The sequence below is a fragment of the Acanthopagrus latus genome, chromosome 18, assembly GCF_904848185.1.
Source record: "Acanthopagrus latus isolate v.2019 chromosome 18, fAcaLat1.1, whole genome shotgun sequence".
In the NCBI taxonomy this organism is placed as follows: Eukaryota; Metazoa; Chordata; class Actinopteri; order Spariformes; family Sparidae; genus Acanthopagrus; species Acanthopagrus latus.
In genome coordinates this window covers 18,915,337-18,939,002 of record NC_051056.1, presented here as the reverse complement: position 1 = coordinate 18,939,002, position 23,666 = coordinate 18,915,337, and the positions used below count along the sequence as shown (strand labels likewise).

The following is a 23,666-nucleotide window of genomic DNA, read 5'->3' as shown; positions in this document are numbered from 1 at the left end:
GAAATTATGTTAAATAAAAGTCAAAAGGTAAAAAGTCATAATAATGAGAAGAAAAGTAATTGGTTTTGTCATAGTTATGACTTTTTTTAATCATAAAACAATGACTTACCATGGTCACTTATCATAATTCATTCCATCATGAATTTTCTGTCTTTATCTGGCAGAGACGCTCTTCCAGAAGAACTGTCTTCCACGCAGAACTAAAAGTTTTGGCACACAGTTTTTGGGGGAAGACAAAATAAAGTTTGCGCCCACGTACACCATGCGTGATGACGTCAGTCGCAGGCTCGCTGGCTCTCCGCTTGTTGTGGCGTTCCCTTCCTCCGCACCCGTCCCTCCGTGCTGCTGCTGGAGTTAGCTAGGAACTGGAGGGGAGGTCTATCCGTCGTGACAGCCCGTTCTCCGAAACTTTTCCAAGTCTGGCTCCGGGCTTAGAGACGGAGCGAGTGTTTTACCTGTGTTTTCGATGCATGGGAGTGCCCTAGGGACGCTGAAGGGAGAAGGTAGGTCTGGTTCTGGCTGCTGCCGCTGCCGCCTCCTCTGTCGTCCGTTGGTCCGTCAGAGCTTTCAGTTTAGCCCCGGCCCGACTACCGCAGTGCTGCCGATAGAAGTGAAAAAGACGGGGAGTGTTAGCTCTAGGTAACTTTCTAAGATCTTAAGCGAGCTGTGAATTCTACCGACGCTTAGGTTAGTGTGAGTTAGGCTTTATATTCCAACGGTTTCTGACTGTTAACCGCGAGTGCCAGCGGTGCTGCGGCCGCGGTGTGTCATCATAAACGGGTGACTTCATCATACCTCTGCATGCGTGTGTGCGTGCGTGCGTGTGTGTGTGTGTCATTGTACTGTGCGGAAATAATTTCTAAAATCTCAGTTTTACATCCACCCTATCTGGTAAAGGCTACCACCGGGTTGTCAGTACACGCAGCTGCCCCCATAGATCTAAGATGATGTAACTACAGCCAAATGAATGACATGTCTGTAGGCCGAGTAAAGCTCAGGTTTTAAAAACCAGTACAAAAAAACAGGTGTAGATGTGACGAGAGGCTAAATGCTACTGCTATATTCCACCTCCATCTAGTTCATTTGGCATGCTGTGTCAGAGGCTTGTCAACATGTCAGGCAGCATGTGTACAGGGATTAAGTCTGTCATGTCTGAAGTCTGAAGCACGTCAGAGCATAAACATGGTGGGTTAGGGCAGAGTGGCATATATAGACTCAGCACAGGTCTCACATGAAAGGAAGCTGAGAGACAAGAGCGTCACATGTGGCACCGGCATCTCCCTCCATTAACTCCCTCCATCCTCCATTCTCTTAAAGAGGCTGGTCAGACATATCTGGTGCAGCAGCAGCAGCTGAGATGTAGATTTAGCTGTCCCTGTGTGTTTTGTAACTCTGCCACATCAGGATGAGATGCTTAGTCTTCGGGCCATGCTAATCTGACATCATAGCCAGCTCACTGACTCCAGTCCAGCTGCAAACCCAGAGCCAAGGCCACAGCGGACCCCAAGGCTGGTCTGGACTGAGCTGGACAGTGGATGGGGATGGGGATTTTTGTGTGAAGGTCATTTCTTCTCTCAACAACTCGAGCGAAGTGGTGAAATTATTCAAATCACTTGCCTTTACAACTCTGTATTTTGAAGGACATGAATGCCGTAGTAAGTGCGTGACAAACAGTGCAGCATTAAATCATGCAGCATCTTGCCATGCTTTATCACCATAATGGTGAAGTTTTGACATTGAAACTGTTCTCTTTCAGTTCTGCCTTTTGCTAGTTTACATTGGGTTGATAACCGAATGATGACACATGTTGCACAAATCTCAGTTCTCTAAGATACACTGAAACTTGAAGCCCATTTATTTAGTATCACACACACTATGAGATGAATCAGGGCTGCGCGACTAAGGAAAATGTGAGAATTGCACTTATTTGATTTGATTTATGGGTGACTGAAACTCAGTGGGTATCTTGGAAAAACATGTTAGCCCTTAATTATAGGGTTGGTAGTTCAATGCCAGGCACCCATTTCCCACGTGTGTGTTCTTAAGCAACACAGTGAGCTCAAACTTGCAGATTTATGTGTATGCACAGATGTAGTTGCTTTGGACAAAAGGATCTGCCAAACGAATGGGATTTACTTTGGGCTCTATGAACAAAACTTGCTTGACTTAAATGTTTTGTCATATTATTACCCATTTTAAGGAACACATGTATCTATATTTTGCTCTTAAACTTCAAACTACTAAACCAAAAAAGGACTCATTCAAATGAAACATATTTCAATCTTTTAATTATAAAAGGAGAAAATTCTTCCTCTTCTCTTCTCTCACTTAGTGAAACATTAACAAAATTGGAAGGAGAGAGCAACCAGCTAGATTAGACTCTGGTTAATTACAATGTTCTCCTCACACACACTTAAATGTCTGTAACCGGTAACCGGCAGTTTTGTTGTTAGTTAATATTGTGACTGATCAAGTTTATCTAATTGTTGAAGCCAAAAACACCCTTATTACACACACATTTGCCCGCCCTGTGCCTGGTATCTCTTGTTTTGTGGTGTTATGACGCTCAGTGGGTATGATTTCCTCCCCCTAATGATGTGTTTTGGATAATGGCCTTGAAGATTGCTGCATTAGCTGTATCATGATACTGTCATTACCGAGGTCAAGGAAAGCAATTGTGCAACTATTATAAATGGTATGAGCTAGTTTTGTCTAGTTCTATCTGTATATCCTGTTAGTCTTTGATAAGGAAGCATAATATGGTAAAGTCACATTGCATCATACTTATCTTTTAGATATTATGGTTGCGATCATGATGATGAAATGTTTATCCAGGTCTGTACCAAACAAAAAAAATGTTTCCTTACATCTCTACAACAAAATTTACAGACCAAGACATTGCTGTAGCACTACAGTACTTCATTATAATGCTATTTTGTCGCACATTGTATCTTTATCAGAAAGATGCAGCTTCTTGCAATTAGGATATTGCACTTTGCCATATTGCGAATTCGATTACATTTCAATTAATTCCGATTAATGCCCACAATGACCTAAATTTCCTTGGGGGCATAATCATTTTCACTAATCGAATCCCCTTTGAATTTGAACAAATTCCATAATGGCTGTTCATCAGAATTTGTTAAAACAGGTGCCTACTGCTGCTTTCTGTCTTGCTTTCCGAGCTTACATGCAAATTTCACCTTACTTCAGTTGTTCCATATCAGTGTCCGTATCTCTCTGCTGAGTAAATGGAACATTTAGCTGAGCCTGAGAGTCGTGCCTAGCTTGGCAGCAAGTGGTGGCTTGTGCATAAGCTGTATCTGCTGTCGTCGAAATGGGTTTTGGTTATGATTAATGACTCCTTCATGTTGTTTTTCAGCTTGATGTGTGTGTTGTGAATCAGAGCATGAGACGCCTGTGTGAAAAAATACTGGAGAAAAAAGTGCCACTGTTATCCAATGCAGCTTCCAGGCTAAAATAGCAGTGTGTATTTCCCTCAGAGGGAAATGTGTTGCAGGATATTTGCTGCACAAAGTGTTTGTGTGCTGTCTTGAATCCGTGGCCTAGAATTCATGCTGCCTGCTTTTATTCTAATTGAGCGCAGCCAAGGCTGTAGTATGTTGTTTTAGCTGCACCTGCATTTTAAACACGTGTAATGAAGTAGGAGAAGCTCTGCTTGCATGACATAATCAAAAAATCCATCAAATATATATCTGTCAGTACCATTCAGTCACTCAGTGGGGATATCTTTGAGGGGACCACAGGGAAGATGGAAGGAACACAGGAAAGGTCAGAAGAGTGAGGAAACAACAAAGGGATACAAAGCCAAGGAAAATGGAAAGAGTACAAGAAGCATGAAGGATGTAAAGGTCTTTACAGCTCTTCCCCTGTAGTGGGAGAGCCAGCTGGATTTACATGTGAGAAGGAGGAGGAAAAGCCAGGCAGGCAGAAGACGAAAGTAGATAGAGATGAGAAGGATTCATTTTTTATCTGAGTAAAGGTGCGCCTGCAGACCCACACCCACTACAGCTGAAATTTGGTCAGCTTATCACAAAGCAACACAAAAAGGGAAATGATGGCATGTTCAAGAGAGATTAAAAACCTGGACTTGTAAAAGAAGCAAAACAACCAACATAGGAAATAAACAAATATAACAAGGAGAGAGAGAGAGAGAGACTCTGTGGGATTGAAAACACAATCAAAAAACATACAGAAAACACAGTGGGAAATATCTTAACAGATGCATTTTGAATTAGAAGGGAAATCACTGCTGTCAAATTAACTGAAGGGAAATGAGGGAAAGTGGGAAGGAGGACCGTATGTATTGTATGCTACTGTGTGTGAATGTAGGGGGAGATTAAAGACTCAAATTCATTTTGAGTGTTTCGTAACAGCTGCATGATAAACATTATTTTTTTGTTTTACATTTTAAGAAATATTTCAGGCCAAGGACTCACTACTTCACATATTGTGCACACTTCTGTTGCATTTTAAACAGGATCTACAATAACATGTCGTGCCATGTGTAAATAGGTCAGCAGCAATTGAAGCAAGGCAAATGTTAGGTGGGTTAAGCTCACCCTCTGCCATTTCTCTGGTGATTACCGGGGTGGAGAGTATGTCAGTAGCTCCATAAGCTACAAAACAACTGTGACTCAAAGTAATGTACATAGCTTTGAGGTACAGTTTCCATGGTATAGTAACCTTCTCCGAAAATATCACGGTTTTATGGTAAAGTTGTATCTAGTGTAAGGCAATTATTGTTATTGTCATTATCAGTTAAAATGACCCTTAAAGGAATGAAAACAGGAGGTTTCGGTGATTAAACAAACACTTTAGTAGAATTTCAGAAGCTATTATGTCCTGACAGACAAAAAAAAGATGGAAACCTTTGAAATTTGATACAAACACTTTTATTATATTATATATATTTATGTATTTGGTAACACATATATTGTAGAATGAAATATCTTCAAAACAGAAAAAATAATTGTTCTGCATCTATTTCAGCCAGGTGCAGAGGACAGGGACAAGTAGACCAAAAGTTGCAAGCATTACCAGCAAAAATGTTTTTGGTCTAGTAACAAAACGTTACAGGAGAGAGCCAATTTTGATACAACATCAAACTTAAAAACATATCATTACAACCCTACAGGTACTATTTCATTAGTTAACTTGATGTCTTTGCTATCAAATCATCAAAGGCTTTTGTGTAAAGGATTTTATTTGTTGAAAAGACATTTTCCAGAAAAAAAAAAATCTTATTTTTAAAAAACCTTTTGATGAAAACACTCTGCAACCACAAAATGTAATCATAACTCTTCCTGACCTCCTGCACTCACTGATGTAGATGCTCACCCTCTGCACTTCTTTGTAATGCTGTCAGTGTCAGAGACTGACTAGCTTTACAATTCAACAGGGTAACATCTTGAGATGTTGTTCCGTCTCTCTGCGATCAAAACCTCGGCCCTGCTGCGGCTGTCTTTTTAGCACTCTGGCCATGAGAACCAACGAGTTCTTGTGCCCTCACCGCCTGTCAAAGAGAAAAGGGTAAAATATCAGACTGCATTTAACCTGTGGCTGTTTTCTGAAGGAATGACAAACAGACATGACTGCTCGCTGTTGCATAGCTACATAACTGTGTCTTCGCCCACACACATACACACAAACCCTGGCCAAGAATACCAGTCCTCCTCCACTTCCTGCATGAGCAATCAATACTAACACCGACATATTTTTTTATAAACACACAAACATATCACGTGACAACATGTATCAATTACCTTCTCTCATCTCATGCTGATAGCTGTGCCGATGCTTATGAAGCTGGATGCAGATCAAAGAATAATGAACACGCTCAAGCCTAATGCTGCCAGCATCAGTGTGTGTGCGTGCGTGCGTGTGTGTGTTATGTATGTGTTTACTGAGCATGAGTGTGTCAGCATGAGTTTAGAGCTGGCAGTGAGAGCCTCAGGAACCCCAAGCTGTCAGCTGCCTCTGTTCTCCACTACACACACGCACACACACACACAAACACCATTACATTTCCAACCTCGGCTCAAGCTCCAACCCACTGTTACCTCTGTCAGAAGAACAAACTGGCGGTGATAGATTGCTTGGCTTAAGCCCGGCCTGAAACTGAAGGGAGTGATGCCAGGGACTGACAGATGGAACCATATTAGGCCCTGCCATTCACCGTGGATCATTTTGAGTGATCCAGTTCCATCAGCGCAATAACCTCATCACAGTGGTTTCAGGTTTTTAATGTGTTTTATCTTGTTTATCCATTCTATTTGGGTCTTAATCTGTTTGTTTTTTTTGTTTTTTCCTTCCTGCAGACAGTGCTGGTGGTCCTGACTGTTCAGCAGGATGAGTGAGGCGGAGGGGCAGTTCTACAGCGTTCAGGTGGGAGACTCCACCTTCACTGTACTCAAGCGCTACCAGCAGCTCCGCGCCATCGGCTCGGGGGCCCAGGGCATCGTCTGGTGAGAGGCTGTAGCTTCATTAGCATGTTAGTGGTTGTGTCACCATTGGCCCAGGGTGCTGTTAATTATCCTGACTTCCTCCTAATTACATAAACATGTTCGTCGCTGCATAAGTAAAGTCAACCTTTGTCCAGTTTGTGGTGGGCCCTACAAGGCAGATTTCACTACAGATGTGTTAACAGGAGGAAAATCATTTAGCTGCTTCATGCTTTCAGCATGCTGACTCACTGCAACGCATTTACAGTATGTTAGTGATGTTATAAGTTATACCTGTGCCTTTCCTACTATGACTATTCAAAATTAGGGATGCACAATATTGAATTTTTGTCAATATATTCCAACTAATTATTAGCGATGCCAAAACTGATGTGTGCACATATTTTCACGTATATATTATATTTGCAGACACAGACACAATAATGCTGTTCAAAATGTGCACATTCACTTGGTAAAATTAGGAAACCACAACTGTTTGTGCCACTTTCACATGATTAAATTGTCAGCTTATTGGTCTATCTTAATGCATATCTGCTGAAATGTTAATTTCAGGCAGATGCATTTTACCTATTCAAAAAGATGATACATGTCAAGATTTGGGTAGCTAGCTGCCAGTCAGACAACAGCTTTGCTCTGCAGGATGCATTTATTTTCTTCCTTGGTAACCTTTGCCTCCCTCTGTTCCCTCCTCCATACCATGTGTGACTAGCTCTGCTCTAGATACAGTCCTCGGTATCCCAGTGGCAGTGAAAAAGCTGTGTCGGCCCTTCCAGAACCAGACCCATGCTAAGCGTGCTTACAGGGAGCTGGTGCTGCTCAAATGTGTCAACCACAAAAATGTAAGTCTTAAAGATTTAAAGAATACCGTAGGTTCACATGTAGTAGAAAACAATAGGCAGGTGCCCATGTGTGTTATCAGACAGCTTGGAAATCCTGCCTCCTCTTGATACTGGCCATTAAGAGAACTTTTTACTTATGTGATTCCAACATAAGCAATGGGGGACAGAGTCCTCTTTAGTGCAAAAATATGTTAAAAAGTTGTTGTTAGTATTCAGCAGTGTTAGTTATACAAATCAAGTGGGTATCAATCAAAATGGTAGCTTCATAATCCCCTCTTTGTGTTTCTGTGCTGATTTGTAAGGGAGGGAAGGCAATAGAAAGAGGGAATTTTATCAACTTTGTGTTATCAACTGCAACTTTGAAAGAAACCCACTTGACTTGATGAAGTCCTACTACTAAAGAGCCATGTTAGCTTCAACTAAAGTTTGGATGTATTTTTGCACAGAAGGAGGACTGTCATCACTTACAGCCAGTTGGAAGCGAGTTTGGAAGGGATCTTAATGACCGGCATGAACAGGAAGAGCTATTGCAGCAGCAAATGTTGTTTCAGTGTTTATATCATCTCCTGACCATTATTTTAAGTTGGACTTGCAAAGTATCCTTTAATGTCAGCTCTTTTTCCTACCTTCTGAAATATGCACTACATGTTTGATACAGATATATGAAGTGCTGTATAATATCATAATAAAGCAGTTCAAAAAGTTTATTTAATAAATTCTGCAGACCAGTTTAAAGCTGCTGTCAGTCAAATTAAAATGTAGCTTGTATCCTCACATCTTCTCATTGTTTCATGAGCAAATTGAGGCCTTTGAATGATATCCCTCTGTCTTTTATTTAACTGTTGTGATTCTCAGTAGGACTGCGATATGACTGGAAGCCAAAGCACAAGGATGTTAATTGTCTGTCGAGATTAAAAATAAAGAATGAAATAATGTAAAGAAAAAGCTGCAAGCTGCAATGAGAATGTAATTTCTCACTCGGAGTGAGAGAATGTAGACAAACCCGCTTAGTGCTGTGGCCCCAGTTGGCTCGCTCTCCACAGTGAAGTGGATGTAGATGGGCGATACACAGAGTGGACTAATGGCCTGTCTCTCTGCTTGCAGATCATCCGTCTGATCAATGTTTTCACGCCTCAGAAGTCGCTGGAGGAATTCCAGGACCTGTGAGTGGCATTCAAGTAGTTTTTTTGCTGCAACAATCTACTCTGAGCTTTCTGTTGCTTCAGAGATTTAAGATGAAGTTGTTGCCTTTCTCTGTGATTTCTTCTTTTAAAGTGCCATCCCTCACTTACCTGTCAGCCTCTTCTTCTCTCTTCTCTCTGTTTCTTTGCTTTGATTTCTTCTTTCTGTTTGGAACTTCTCCTTTATCAACTCCTTTTCTACATTTCTGCCTCTTATTCATGCCCAACCTAATTTCTTTCCACTCCTGCATCCTCTTTAAGGTATCTGGTGATGGAGTTGATGGATGCCAGCCTTTGCCAGGTGATCCACATGGACCTGGACCATGAGAGGATGTCCTATCTGCTCTACCAGATCCTCTGTGGCATCAGGCACCTGCACTCTGCTGGCATTATCCACAGGGTAACAAGACAAGAAATAATTGACAGACAGTAATGTTTCTACATAAGAGTAACTTAATATCAGGCTGAGATGCAGCATTTCATTTCCTTCTCCAATTGAAAGTTTCACTTTTGTTGTATCAATGCTGGGTGTAATCAGAAGTCTGCTCTGTGCACCTGTGACCATACGCAACGATGATGATCACATACCCTGGAGTACACTTCTGCATTTTGTCCAGATTTGTGTCCAAACACCAGATGTCAGACTTTAAGCTGGTGTTATTTTGCTCATTGATTAGCCACATAGTGTTAGATTAAAGTGTTTATTATTACCAAATGAAAACAGACATTCAAACATTACATTAGAGGTTTTGAAAGAATGTGGTGGTCTTTAACACTTTTGGTCCACTTGTTTGAATGCAACAGTTTTCTCCAAAATGCCTGGCATCTATTCTTATTTTTCTGGGGCTGCTATCAATACAGAAATAAAATAGCAATGTCTGTGTGTGTGTATGTTTGTGATGGTCTCTCTCCTCAGGACCTGAAGCCCAGTAACATTGTGGTGAAGTCAGATTGCACTCTAAAGATCTTGGACTTTGGTCTGGCTAGGACAGCTTGCACTAACTTCATGATGACCCCCTATGTGGTGACCAGATACTACCGTGCCCCAGAGGTCATACTGGGCATGAAGTACAAGGAGAATGGTAAGGACAGACAAGCTCCAGTCATAAAACAATAGTTTTAATCATATTTATATAATGGTGGCATGAAGTGAGAGGGATCTATGAAGGAGAAAAGTTCAAATGCCAAGATCACATTCTCATACAAGTCTACTGTGTCTTGCTACAATTGTTTATGAATTCAACATCAACAAAGTTATTGTGATCGTTTAGTTAATATGACCTTTTATAACATCAGTATATACACATCATATGCAAAGAAAACAAATTACAGACCATGGTGCAGAGGAAAGCATGAGGATTTTAAGGAACATTGTCATGATTTCATAGTTTATCTAACAGATTCAACTGTTTCCAGACGCAGCAGCATTTGAGTAAACAAAGAAAGCGTATCACAGCTGAACAGATGGTGCCGGCTGTTAAGAATAATCAGTTCACTTGTAAAATCACTCCCTGAAGTACACTGCTACAAGTCTTTAAACCAGTATCAGTCAGGCTCTAGCTGGTTATTAGGGATCCAGGCACTGCAGGTGCTAGAACCAGCTTGGAACAATTTGTATTATTATTATTATTATTATTATTATTATTATCAGCATCATTATTATAATAAATATTGTTTTTATCCACTAAAAGTTTCACAACAGCAAACAGACTTGATGGACTTTAAAAGCTCACAACACGCACACGGTGGGCTCTTACGCTCGGTGCAAAGCAGCACACAGTGCAGCGCAAGTGTCATTGCAAGTTTCAGCCTGATACAGTTGTCATTTTCACGCCCAGCGCCCACTTTGTGAAAATAGCAAATGTACTTGTGCAATCTGTTTCCTGCTATTTAAGGGATGCATTAGATGCGCCTACAAAGGGGGCTTCCCACAGTTCATACACACAATTCTATGATTTGAGAGGTTGCTTTCTTTTTTTTTTTTTTCTTTTTTTTTTTTTAATTTCATGGACGCAGTAATAAATATCGTGGTACAATCAATCAGCAGAACTAAAAGTTAGTAAAAAAATCTCGAAACGAGTCAGGAGTCTAAAATAATCAATGAAGTTATCTGCTGTTCCTCGTGCACACATATCTTTTCTGTTGCTCGAGGATCACTGCAGGCAATCGCATTAATATTTTCCTCATTAAAGACGTATTTATACCCTCTCTTTGAATCCGTTTTTGATCAGGATGACACAGAGGGTCCAGCAGCTGAATGCTACTGTTTAATATGTGTCAGGCCCTGGCACACCTGTCTCTTAAAGGGAAGGGAAGACAACACTTTGTTTAGTTGGTTTGATGTATGTTCAACCCAAAACACACCCATGACTGGTTCAGAGTCTTAGTACCACCTCTTTGCGCCATGCGCCACACTTTGCGCCCAGATTATTTGCCATTTAACTAGCAAAATGCACTTGGACAAACCCTGAACACACAAGCATGCTGCGCTGTAGACCATCTAAATAGGGCCCAGTGACTCTTACGCTTTAAAAGCTGCTTAATTGATAAATGCTGCTTGCAGCTATATTTAATTTTGCTTACTGATGATGACAATGTCTTTACAGTGCCACTACTCTGCTACAGTGGACCTGTGGTCAGTTGGATGCATAATGGCTGAAATGATCTCTCCTAAATCTTCTTTTATGGAAAGGATTCCTTCCTTGATTACGGCGTTCTGTTGACAGAAGATGTTTTAGGGGTCAAAGATGTTTTAAATTATGAGTAGTTTATGTAGTACATTAGAACAAGGATAAGAAACAGTAGTTTGATTAATAGCTTGCAGTTATTTATTTAACAGCTGCTAAAGCTTTCAATTTATGCTTCAAATTTGCATTTTTTTTATAGTGTGTCATTTGTCTACAAAACAGTCAGGTTGTTCGGGTCTTTCTGTAAGTAGCTTAAGTACGAGGTGATGCATGAAACATTACTTAGAGGAACGGTTACAAACAGGACGTAATCAAAACACTTGTGTGTGGACTGGCCTCACAGGAAATAACATCCCTTTGTCCAGTTAAGAGTGTAACTTCCCACTTAGAGAAGTCAAAAAGAAAACCGTAGCCTGCCCAACATTTAAATGTATGATTTATACATTGTGTTTGTAGACAAGACCTAAAGTGATCTGTATGATCCAGAGACGTAACCGGAGCACAGAGAACTTTCTGCTTCAGTGAAACTGAAATGGAGGGAAGAGTGGAGTTAATGGCTGTTTGCCAGATATACATGCTCTAAAGCAAACAGCCAGCTCAGAAGGAGAGAGAGAGGGAGAGAAACTACATCCTACTCGGCTAAGCGCACACAGGGAAAGTGATGAAGAGAGCAACAGCTGTGTAAACTGATAAGCAGCAGAGCTGCAGAGGCGAGGAGAAAGGCCTGGAAGGCTCCCGAGTCAGAGAGAGAAAAGAAAGCCAGCCTGAAGATGAGTATGATGAAAGCATCAGGCCACAGCTTAAGGATGGACCAAAATAACGTGAGCTAGTGCGCTGCATTTCAATGTTTATGGTTTAGATTTAAACCATGAAGCATGGTGTTCATCTGTGCAGCATCCACTTGTCATTTTACTCTATATTTAGAGTCATATTATGTGGTTGATGTTATGAGATTATTATTTGATATCTGTGTGTGTATTTGTGTTTGTGTGTTCTCTGTTCCCAGTGGACATCTGGTCCGTGGGGTGTATCATGGGAGAGATGGTAAAAGGCAGCGTCATCTTCCAGGGAACCGACCGTATCCTTTTTCTGTTCTCATCATCTCTGTGCCACTCATTGTCCTTCCATCAAACCCCCATTAAGTACAAAGTATCTCATTCATCTTGACAATTTTCTTGACTTTTAATTCTCAGAGCACCTTTGTCTGTCACGACATTTTCCTGTTACGCCCTCCAAAAAGAATCTGTTGTATAGGATCATTCAAGATTCCCAGCACACCCTGATTTAAGCAGAGAGCCGCATGTGTTTCCTGCCCTTGTCCATGATTAATAACCTACAGAGTTTTAATGCCCTTAATTGATAGGGAAAACCAGATTGAAACAATTCAATTAATTTGCATTTATATTGGCCGCTTCTCCGTTTCTAATGTGTTTGATCATCTCTTCACTCACCAGCTCTTTTCAGTGCCGCTGTCCATTTGCACCTGAGTGGCTGAGAATGGATGCAGGGCGCAATGTGATTCTGTGATAGACTGCTTTTCATCAGAAGATGTTTTAGAATTTTATTGCAATTGTAAGCCTGCAGGCCCACAGACAGTGCATATCAGTATTTTTAGCAATGCTAGGGACGTGGTTCTGGGGACGTCAGTGTTACTGCCAGATGGATTGGCATGAAACGTATCATCAGTGTAGCACAATCATCAAGTTTACATTTCTCCATTGATTTGATTTAGGACCAAATACCTGTAGAACTATTGACATTACCACCAGCCTCAGTTGTACTTTGTGTTTTGTGCAAAATATTATTCCTGCTTAACATGTCTGCAGGCTGATATTAACATTTTGCTCAAAGAAACACTGTGCCTAAATACAAACTCAAACATCTGTTACCATGACTTACGGTTCTTCATTCTATTTTAACATGTTATCCAAAGTGCATCAATTTCATGCATTTCTTTATTGATCGTGTGCCTAATCAAATAGTTTTCCTTAACAAGTGTGTTGTCCAGACATCGACCAGTGGAATAAGGTGATTGAGGTTCTGGGCACGCCCAGTCTGGAGTTTATGAACCGACTAATGGAGACCGTGAGGAACTATGTGATGAACAAGCCGCAGTATCCTGGCGTCAGCTTCGCAGAGCTTTTCCCTGACTGGGCCTTTCCTTCTGACTCAGAACATGACAAACTGAAGAGTAAGTGTTTTGCACACTATAATATACTTTGATAACTTGATTTGAAATTAACAGTTGCAGTTTGATAGCACAGATACTTCATTTGATTGCCAGATTTCAAGAGTTTTAAATGGCTTCTCAAGGACACTGCAATAATGTTTAAATTTTAGTGAACTGGAGGTATTTGTCTGCAGCATATCGATGAGACGTTTCTCAACAGAATGACGTTAGAAACTGAACCTCTTATTCACTCAGTCCTGGGGATCATCATGCAGGTCAAATGTTTCTGTGGCCTGATCCGTGACATTTAGAGTCAGAGATCACATCACTGAAACCAGAGAGCAAAGCTTGACATTCAAATAGATGTTACCCAGCACTGTGAGAGGACGTAATCAGTTCTCATGAAGGTTGCCGAAATGAAGTGATGTCATGAGCCATTCTTTTCCATGGTAACACTGTCCTTCCTCTGTTGCCATAACAGCCGGTCAAGCACGAGACTTGCTGTCCAAAATGCTGGTCATTGATCCCGAATGCCGCATCTCTGTAGAAGAAGCCCTAAATCACCCGTACATCCATGTGTGGTACGACCCTGGAGAGGCCGATGCGGTGAGATAAACTGTTTCAATACTGGAACCTTTATCAATGCAACAGCTGTGTTCGACATTGCTGACATATTTAGTGCTCTTTGTTTCTCAGCCTCCTCCCCAGATTTCGGATAAGCAGCTGGAAGAGAGAGAGCACACCATTGAGCAATGGAAAGGTAGGATACACTGCCCTCTAGGGAAGGCTTACAGCAGTGCAGCTTAACCTAATTGGTTGAAGTTACAGGAAATCATGTCACTCTATCAAGAATGTTTCCTCCAAATCTATAAGTAGATCTCCACTTGATGTGCTGTCCGAAGCTTTTTAGTTACAGCAGAAAATCTCCATTGTTTATTTTGACTAGTGAAAACCAATATGCCTGGAGACTGTGAATGTTTCAATTAGGCACGAACCAAACCGTCATTGATGTGAAGGTTTATATGACAATACACAGCCATAGCAAACAGTGTAATGGTAGGAAGGAATCCCACAGCCCTGGAAAGTGTGTTTGTACTGAACACTGTGTTCTCTGTCTGAGGAATATATCTGCTCATGCCTCAAATGCACTAAATCGATTTGACAATTCTATGAAGGACAAAACAAAGTGTGTATTTCATTCTTTGTTTACAGCTGTGGTAGCTGTAACAGTAAAATATATGATATGTGATATACATCACTGCTGTTTAATTTGAGAGAACGTAACTGTTGCTGAGGTGGACAAAATTCCAGCAACTTCACTAAATTGTTTATTTTGTATCAGCTGTAATTCATGATGGACATAAATGTCTCTTTTGTTTGTCTCTTGAAGAAATAGTCTTAGAAACATCATTTTGACAAATCTGATAAATGTTCATATTTCACCTGTTGATGATTATTCTCTATGACAAAACTGCCAAATAGCTTAAAAGAAAAGGCTATGAAATATAGGAGAAAACAATAGCAAATGGATGACGACAAGCTAATGGGCAGGACCACAGTTTATTAATACATATAAAACTACAAAGTCACAGTCTGAAATTTCCTGTGTCTTCTAAAGCTAACATGTTTTTCTACAGAGCTCATTTATGAAGAGGTGATCGACTGGGAGGAAAGGAACAAGAATGGACTGATGAAAGAAGACTGCTCAGGTACATGCATCGTCTTTATTACCTGTAATATTGGGCACCAAAATGCTTTAAAGTCTCGGAGCAAAACAAGCTTGAGATGACTGGTTTCCCTACAACTCTCTGAACTTGTATCTTCTGGTTCTCTCCGTGTATCATGTATCAGATGTGGTGTCAGGTTCAGCCTCTCAGTCCTCATCAGCCAACGACATCTCGTCCATGTCCACAGAGCAAACGTTGGCCTCGGACACAGACAGCAGCAGCATTGACACACTGACGGGGCCACTGGATGAGAGTCAGTGAACACATCCCATGGCCACGTGTCTGCTTGTTCCCCATTTACAATATCCAAACATCAACTATCACCTTTCTTTCTTCTCTTTACTCCCTCATACCCCCATTTTGTTTTCTGTTCTGTTTTTGATTGTTTTTTTGGTCCCTTTTTTATCCAGATGTTTTCTTCTTTTCTCTTAAACCTCAATGAAAAGGTCTATTTTTCTATTTTCTTTCTGTGTGATACATTTATCTTGTTGATCCTCTTCAACTTCACACTTGGTGTTCGGACAGCTGGTCAAATGAGGTCAAAGCTATCGCTATGGATATTGTTTAACTTGATCAAGTATGTATGATGTACGCATCCACATGGATTTTCAGGTTACCAGGAGTCGGTGGGGGGATTGTTGTTTGTTCTGTATGCCTGTATTTTAATAGTTTTATTTTTTTAGCGAATGTTAAGTTTAGACCAGAGGTTATTGTCATCCAATTAGAGCAGAACCGCACTGACATAAACCACAGCTGCCAGCTGCTCATGCATGTTATGCCAATACGAACAAAAGCTGACCATAAGTCGACCACGCTGACTTCTGATTTCCATCTGATGATCAGACTCCAATCCAAAGTTTGATTGATCTTTTCGCTAGCTCGCAGTATTGCAGATCTCCACAATGGTGCTTTCTGCACAGTGTTTTTTGTTTTGTTTTGTTTTTTACTTAATCAGCTGGAGTGATGTGGATTTTGAGCTTTTCCTCCTGAGAGCTAGGGGAAGCTGTGGTTGCAGTGTTACAGTTTTCTTTCCTGATATAACGTACTGTATGTAAAGATGTCATGATCTGACTCTCATAGTAGCTGTAGACCCACTACTAATAGACAAGGTGTGCTCGTTTTGATAAGAAACCCAACATATCTGTCGAACCACGTATTGCAATTACGCCCATTTGACACAAGGTACTGACAAATTGAATATCAATGGGGAGATCATGTAATTTCAGGAGAGGCAAAAAGATGCATGTATTTATTTTTGTGTTCTTGCAGAATGTTGCACACAATCGTTGAGGCACGTGTAAGTGAAGCCTCATGTCAAAGCATTTCATCGACGAATCAGAGCTTCAACTGCTCCTTTCTAAACCATTCCATGAGTACTTGGACAGTCACAAAGTTAAACATGAATCAGACATCTTGTAGAACATATGTAAAAGCAGTAAAACACAAATAAGAGTGTTTGACTTGCATGAAGGCATTAAAGATGCCAATAAGATACTGTAGTTTTTGTTCTAAAGAGAAATCCGTTCAGGTCAGTTCTACTTACAGTACCTTGATGTTTTTGGTTCTGAAAGCCTGTTTGATGCAGATGTTTCTTTGTTAGTTGTTTTATTGCCTTGTAAGCCTTTTGTGTGCGTGTGTGCGAGCGTATGTATGTGTTATCAAAATGTACTGTGCAGCACTCTCCTTCATTATCTCCTCTGAATCGTCCTTAAAGACAGCGGGCGCCTGGTTTTCAAAGGCAGCATCTGTGGAGGAAGTTGGCCCTTCAACAAAAAGCAGGATTAAAAAGAGGCTGTGACTGTGGAGTCCTGACTGAAAATCTGGACCTTGGAACTCGAGACGGAAACTTAAATGAACCTTGGAGCTGCTTTTTTGCAGAACTGATTGCACAGTGTGATGGACATGCAGAAATATGACACTATGGAGTCACTGAGGACTTGAAAGCACCATGTTGTACACTATAATTTTGTTCTTTTATAAACCATGACCTTATTATTTCAATCATGCCTTAAACGACCAGAGGAGTGGCCAATTCACTCCCAAAAATCTTATCAGATATAAACTGAGCATTACAGAGCTCAGAACTTCTTGTGTGTTTACCATGTTTTTAAAAAAGAGAGAAAAACGCTCAATTGTATACACTGTACATCTCACATTTTGTTGTTTGTTTCTTTTATTTTCAGAGATGTCCTGCGTGATTGCAATGACCACAATATAATCACCTGGCCAACATCATTTGCCCCTAAGTAACTAATAAAGTGGACATCAGTGATTCATTTTCTTTCAGTGATGTTGTTTTGTAGATTTCTCTGGAATAACTGTACATAAGTTCAAGGGTAAGTTTAAACATTAACGTGTGTTTACATGTATTAAGGAATACTACTGCATATGTGAAAAACACTAGTATGAAGCCTTTTGTGGCTCCAGAGAAAGCTGTATGTACTCTGACAAATTCAAGTCATTCCATTCAGTGATGTCACATGCCAAGTTGCATTGTGGGTAATGTAGACATCTGTGATCTGACATTCAACGTCTAACGCTGTTGGACGGACAGTTTAAAAACAGTCAAACTCATACAGCAGAACCAGTGATAATGCTTTTTTTTATCCCACATGTTCATCTCTCTTTTCAAAACCTGGTGCCTACGTTACCCACAATGCAACTTGGCCACTGAGTGACATCACTGGAGGCAATTTATCAGATAACATGCAGCTTCTTCTGGAGCTAGAAACTGCTTTGTACCACTTTTTTCTCGTATGCAGTATTCTGCCCAAGCCCTGTGAGAACACACTAATGTGTAAAATAGGTGGAGTTACCCTTTAGACTTTTTATAATGAGCAAAGGAAATATTCTTCTACAAGATCCTAACTAGAGTTTAAAGACTAACCAGTCTTCTGCCCTTTGTCCTTCACTTCTCACACGTTCATATCATCACACACAGTTCATACATTTTTCTTTCTCAAAAGCTCTTGACGATACATTCTGTCTTCTTGGCCTCATTGTTGAGCTCTCCGAAGGTGTCAAAGAACTGCTCCATCTCCTTCTGCAGAGTTGCATTGCGAAGTTCGGCTGCATTCCGGGCCCTTTCGGACTCCACGATCTTAGCCTGGACGACCCGGTACCATTGCCGCTGCTGTGCGAGGTTTGTTTTCAACCGAACGACCTCCACCTGCAGCTCTTCATTTTTCTGCTCTAGACTGGTGAAGACACAAGGAAGGGAGGTATGTTTAAAAGGAGCGGGCTGAGACCTGGGTCAGGCTTCTCTGTCAATGAACAGGAGTGGGAGCAGTGTTGGTTTGATGTTTTCCAGCCCAATAACACTTCAAAGTGTTGACAAACATGCAACTTAAACTATTTTCCATTTCTGCCTGTCATGAAATAAAAAAGAAATAACACCTAAAATAACAAAAAGAATATAGGTTTTATAACTTCTGCAACAAGCCCTGACATTATGCCAACTTAAAGTGTATGAAAAGGGAGGACAGACGTATGCATTCCCATGATATAATAATGATGTTGTGGTGTTGCACTGAGGTTTCTGTGACAATGACAACACAGATTTGCAAAAGTAGTGTGTGTTCATGGGTGTATAATTAGATCAGATTAGATTCAACTTTATTGTTGTTGTGCACAGAACAAGAACAGAGACGACAGAATCCAGGTAGCATCTAACCAGAAAAAAGAAGCAGTAAAGTAAGTGTGCTCAGTATAAATAGTGCAGCAGATTATAGACAGATTTACCGTATGTACAGGAAGTAAACAGAGTGTAATCTGCCGTGGGAGGATAACGATGGTAATGATCATATCATTTCCTCTCTTCTGAATGAATAATCAACTCAGAGTTTTGTTGCGTGATTGGGCGAGGTGCAAGACAAAATGATCCAGTCCAACATAATTTGAGATTTAATCCAGAAAATAGCTGAAATATTCTTTAAATTTTAAAATACAATGGAGTCACCTTGACCTTATTTACCTTTCGTTACGAAATTAACATTTTTATTGCACCACAGAGGACACAAGTGTTTTTATTTGATCAAAAAAAAAAATCTTAAATAATCATAACTCAGGTCATATGAGGCTGAATAAATGGTGGTAACCTCATCTCCCCGCCATATTTTAGATTGGAATCCATAGTATTTACACACATCTGATCTAATTAGTTTTTTTTTGTGTGAGATAGGGTGAGCCAGCCGAACCTCCAGCCCCGATGAGGTAGCTGCTTTTATCAAATCATTCACATGGTGATATTCACAAATATCCAACCTATATCCCACACAACCCAGGACTCGCCAATTGTTGGGGGAAAAAAATGTCCAGTCTGACAACACCGAGTGAGAAGAGAGGGTCGAATATCCGGGATGAGGCAGAACAGGTGGTTCAGTTAAACTGCAGAATCAAATCAAGCTATCTGTCACCCTCCTCAAGCTAAAAGAATTGTCATTTATTTCCCTCGTGTCCTTCCAACCAGCTCCCATGACCTTACACCGAGACTGGCTCTATCTATATCAGTAATAAATGAGGTATGTGTTGTGTCTAGGTCAGCAGCATGGCCCCTTAAATTAGCTCTCTTTCCAGCACCGTGAGCTGTTCCTATAGGTCAACCACACACACACACACGCACACACACACAGGCTGTTCTATTAAAACCAAACGGCTATTTACAAATAGGAAACATCGTCAATTTATATGTGAGCTCAGTGGAAAAGCACAGTAAACAAGGTACATCTGCGTATTTAAAGAGGTGGACAACGTATGATGCACTGATCTCCACGGCAACAGAATGGAAAGGACTTAATCATTAATAACATTGACTCCCTGAGCTAAATATTGCAAATCGTGCGAGAATCTTAGGAAACTTTAAAAGGAATCTGATAACAGCTCTCCAGCGCTGTGAGCTAAACAGGAAACAGGGTGAAGCTCGGGGTCAACTGGGGCGCGGGAACGCTGTGTTCACTGGAAACACACCAAGGGCTGGAATAAAAGGCAAGTCAGTGAAGTGAAAGTTTAATACTGAAGCGCACATTTCATTTGTCTCCTACATGCTTAATCCAGTGTCTGTATGGCGATTATGTGCACTGCGTGGTCTGGAGTGGGAATACGAGACAAAACAACAATACCTGACAATCCGTTCTTCGTACTCCTCCCTCTGCCTGACTATCTGCTGCTGGAGGCTGGTGAGGAGGCTGCGGAGGGCACTAGCAGAGGGATCAGCCAGGGGTACGGGAGGGGGCACCCTGGGAGACCAGGCTGGCTGCTCTGGGTGCTGAGCTCCAGCTGGGGGCCACAGAGCCTGGCACTCAGTTTGGGATAGCTGAGGGGAACTCGCCGCGAGATGCTGCCGAGGAGGGGACGGCTTAAGGCGCAGCATCGGGTCCCCCTGTTTAAATCCACAGGAGCCCGAGTCCAGCTCTGGCTCCTGCTTCTTGGCTTGGTCTGGATTCTGGTCCTGGTTGCTGGAACCGCTTTCAGCGAGGATGATCTCACAGGAGGACCAGGAACTCTTGTCCTCACTCGCTCCCTCGTCGTCCATCAGTCCCTGCATGTGCTCAGGGGCCCACGCTCGGTACATCTGCTCCTGCAGGTGCTCCGGGAGGCTTGTCTCCATGTCCTCTTGGAGGCCGTCAGGGGTGACAGCATCAGGGAGGTTGTCATACAGAGAGAGAGCGCTCCTGTGCTCCTCGCTCTGCGGTGGATTCGGGCTCTGGTTCAGGTGGGCTCTGTCCTCGACTCCCCAGCTGCTGCCTCCCTGCTCTCCTCCTCTCTCCCCTCCTCTTGTCCTGTTAACGCCTGGATCCAGCTCTGGTTCCCAGGCCTGTCTTCCCAGGCCTCCTCTCCAGCTGCAGTAGCTGTGATCTGGCCAGGCGCCAGTCCCTCTTCCCCCACTGACCAGTGTGGGAACCTCAGCTGGGGCCAGACCAGGCAGAGGGCTGCAGGGCCCTGGGAGTCTGGTTACAGCCGGGCACACAACTCTACTCTCCATTTCCTTTTCCCTGGCCCTCCCTCGCTGGGCAAAAGGTGGGCAGTTGTCGTACAGGGGGTCCGTTGAACAGGAGCTGGCTGTGGTGGGGGTCTCAGTGGGAAGACAGTGCAGCTCCATGATCCAACCCGGCACATGGGGGGGTGCTGAGAGCCTTAGATAACTGCCCACCCCTCCTCTGCCTGCTGTAACTTGGGATTCAAGCCTTGGATTGTGGATTTGTCAGCGTGGTGCCGAGCAAGCGCCATGTGCTGATGAGTCGTGGGGAGAGCAAGGTGCAGGAGCCCTCCTCCCCTTTAGCTGGCTCTCTGCTGTGAGGCTGCTGCCTAACGGCAGACAGGTTGCAGTCTGTGTGTGTGTGTGCGTGCGTCTTTAAGCAGGACTGACATCAGCTGTTACTTTAGCAGAGCTTCTGAGGGAGGGACCAGGGTGTAATATAGTCTGGCTCATTCCTAAAGACAGTCACGCATAGCTGCAACCACAGAAATAGACAGTGGCCATGAGCACAAAGTGTGAAGCACACACAATGACGCCCATAATCTGCACACAACGCTTGCGCAGTGAAATCTGCCAAAAACACAACAAAGTTAATGATCTGATCTGATACAAGACTCGCAACATTTAAAGAAATGCCACATTGCTGATTAATGAGTAGTCTTTGCATTGGTCTTTTCCCCTCGGCTGCGTCATTGATTTTCCTTCTCTGTTTTAATGCACTCACTCTGTATTAACGCTGTCGGATGTGTTAACAGCCAAGTGCTGGTACTGCAGACCGAAGTTCACCGCCCAGAGTGCAAATACGGCTGAGGGCAGCTCAGCACCAGGCGAGTGAAATACGTTCACCAAACAGGACGAGGTGACAAATCTTCAGGGATAGGTAGTGATATGTTACCTGTGTGAGGGATTATGTAATCAGATTACAAAAACAATTGTCATCAGCCTGACTGCATTTGAAAATGTATGATTACATTAGATTTTCATTGTCACGGATTAATTGATTACATTTTTCATTATGTCTCTAAAATATGGAATTATAACAGTTTGGATTGGATTGCCTTTGGAATCATAATTATATGTTATTGTTTTTTAATGATGATAAATGGAGTTTTTATTTATTTTAATCAACTCTGCCGAGGAGGTTGTGTTTTCACCCGTGTCTTTTGTTGGTTGGTTGGTTTGTGACTAAACAAATACTACTGAACAGATTTCTTCAAAACTTAACTTTTGGTAAACTGACGGATCAGGGAACTTTTTTAATTTTACATTTTTTGAACATTATGCCATAAAGGTTGATAAAAGCTCTCAGTCAGTGCTGTATCGCAGGCAACCAGACTTGTCTGAGTTTCTTGAAGTTCCTCTCATCCCAGAGGCCTCCTCAGTTCTATCTAACTGGGAGTTGCCACTTGTGGGTTGTTGATCTGACCGGCCTTCAGAGTTTGTTATTTTTGAAATTTCTCTATTAAAAAAAAAAAAAAGGATCTTGATGTAAAATGTCAGGCATCTTGACTGTTGAGCCTTGGCAGAGGTACGCGCTCTCCTGTGTGATATGAATATTTTGCGTTACAAGAGCAAAAATCACAAGGTGGCCTTTTGATTAAGACACAACAGAAAGAAACAGCATCCCACATGTTGTGCAAACACTGCCCACTTGTACAGGCAGTGTTTTGTAAGGCGAATCTGATTTGACTGAATGTAAATGCTGAATATGCAAAATGCATCTTATTTGAATTAAAATCTTATGAGATGCCTGAAGGGAAAAAAAAGGGATATTTGTGAAACAAAATAGCTGTTGTTGTTCATTTTATAGTAAGAAGGAAAAATTTCAATGAGTGATTTTGAAGTAATCTGAGATTAATTCCAAGACTGCAGTGATTGTGATCCAATGTATTCCATTACAATTACAAATATTGACATGCAAGTTGTATTCAGCAACAGAAAACATTTCAATCTAATTGGACCCAACCCTGCAGATCATAGTGACACCTCGTATACAACCGCAGCAGAGTTAGCAGATTTGATCACGCTGTGGGAAAAATGTGCCTGATGTTCTGTTTGGTTCCTGTCTTGTTTCAGGGGAACAAGTGAAGGACACGAAGGGATGACAGGAGGATTCTTCAGGAGAAGGAGAAAAAATGGGAAAAAATGGGAACTGGCTAAATGTTATCGGGGACACACACACACACACACACACACACACACACACACACACACAGTCAACCACAAGGTGGAGCTGTAGACAGCAGTATGAGAAGATGTGCTCTACATGGGCGGTGTACACTGCAATAATTCAAGACATCTTGAAGACAAGGATGATGCATCGGAGCTGTAATATTCAGACAAATATGATTTGGTCAAGTGGTTTAATATATTCTAATGTCGAAGATGATTATTTTGTGCACTCTTTCACTCACATGCATTCGTCTCAATCGGATGTTAAATGACCTATGGTTCAATCCAAAGACTCCTTTTAGGTCCATGTAAGACTAGCAGGGACAGTGAGTTGGTTGTTTGAGCCTTATAAAGATCTGATAAGACCTACTGATTGTTTTATATCTATTTATGTGTTCATATTTATTTACTTATACATATAGCTATTTTAC

At 41.7% G+C, this 23,666-nt stretch overlaps 2 protein-coding genes across 3 annotated transcripts; one reads left to right on the top strand and one right to left on the bottom strand.

Moving 5' to 3' along the window:
* The first annotated feature begins 165 nt into the window (after positions 1 to 165).
* Positions 166 to 17,375, top strand: mapk9 (mitogen-activated protein kinase 9). 2 transcript variants are annotated; one of them, XM_037076910.1, is made up of 12 exons: positions 6,373 to 6,488; positions 7,195 to 7,324; positions 8,429 to 8,487; positions 8,767 to 8,905; positions 9,422 to 9,587; positions 12,199 to 12,270; positions 13,201 to 13,383; positions 13,844 to 13,968; positions 14,059 to 14,122; positions 15,000 to 15,071; positions 15,214 to 15,342; positions 17,273 to 17,375. In XM_037076910.1, the coding sequence occupies exons 1-12, from the start codon at positions 6,373 to 6,375 to the stop codon at positions 17,305 to 17,307; spliced, it is 1,290 nt and encodes a 429-aa protein (XP_036932805.1). In that variant the 3' UTR covers positions 17,308 to 17,375. The 2 variants fall into 2 exon arrangements, with proteins under 2 accessions (XP_036932806.1, XP_036932805.1); XM_037076911.1 differs by lacking the exons at positions 12,199 to 12,270; positions 13,201 to 13,383; positions 13,844 to 13,968; ... (2 more) ...; positions 15,214 to 15,342; positions 17,273 to 17,375 and adding exons at positions 166 to 503; positions 11,649 to 12,013 and having other exon boundaries at positions 6,342 to 6,488.
* On the bottom strand, positions 17,185 to 23,666 carry LOC119007323 (rho GTPase-activating protein 24-like). The gene is made up of 2 exons (XM_037076912.1): positions 20,207 to 23,666; positions 17,185 to 18,286 (listed from the first exon to the last, which is right to left on the bottom strand). Exons 1-2 carry the CDS (start codon positions 21,184 to 21,186, stop codon positions 18,049 to 18,051), a joined length of 1,218 nt encoding a protein of 405 aa, XP_036932807.1. The 5' UTR covers positions 21,187 to 23,666; the 3' UTR covers positions 17,185 to 18,048.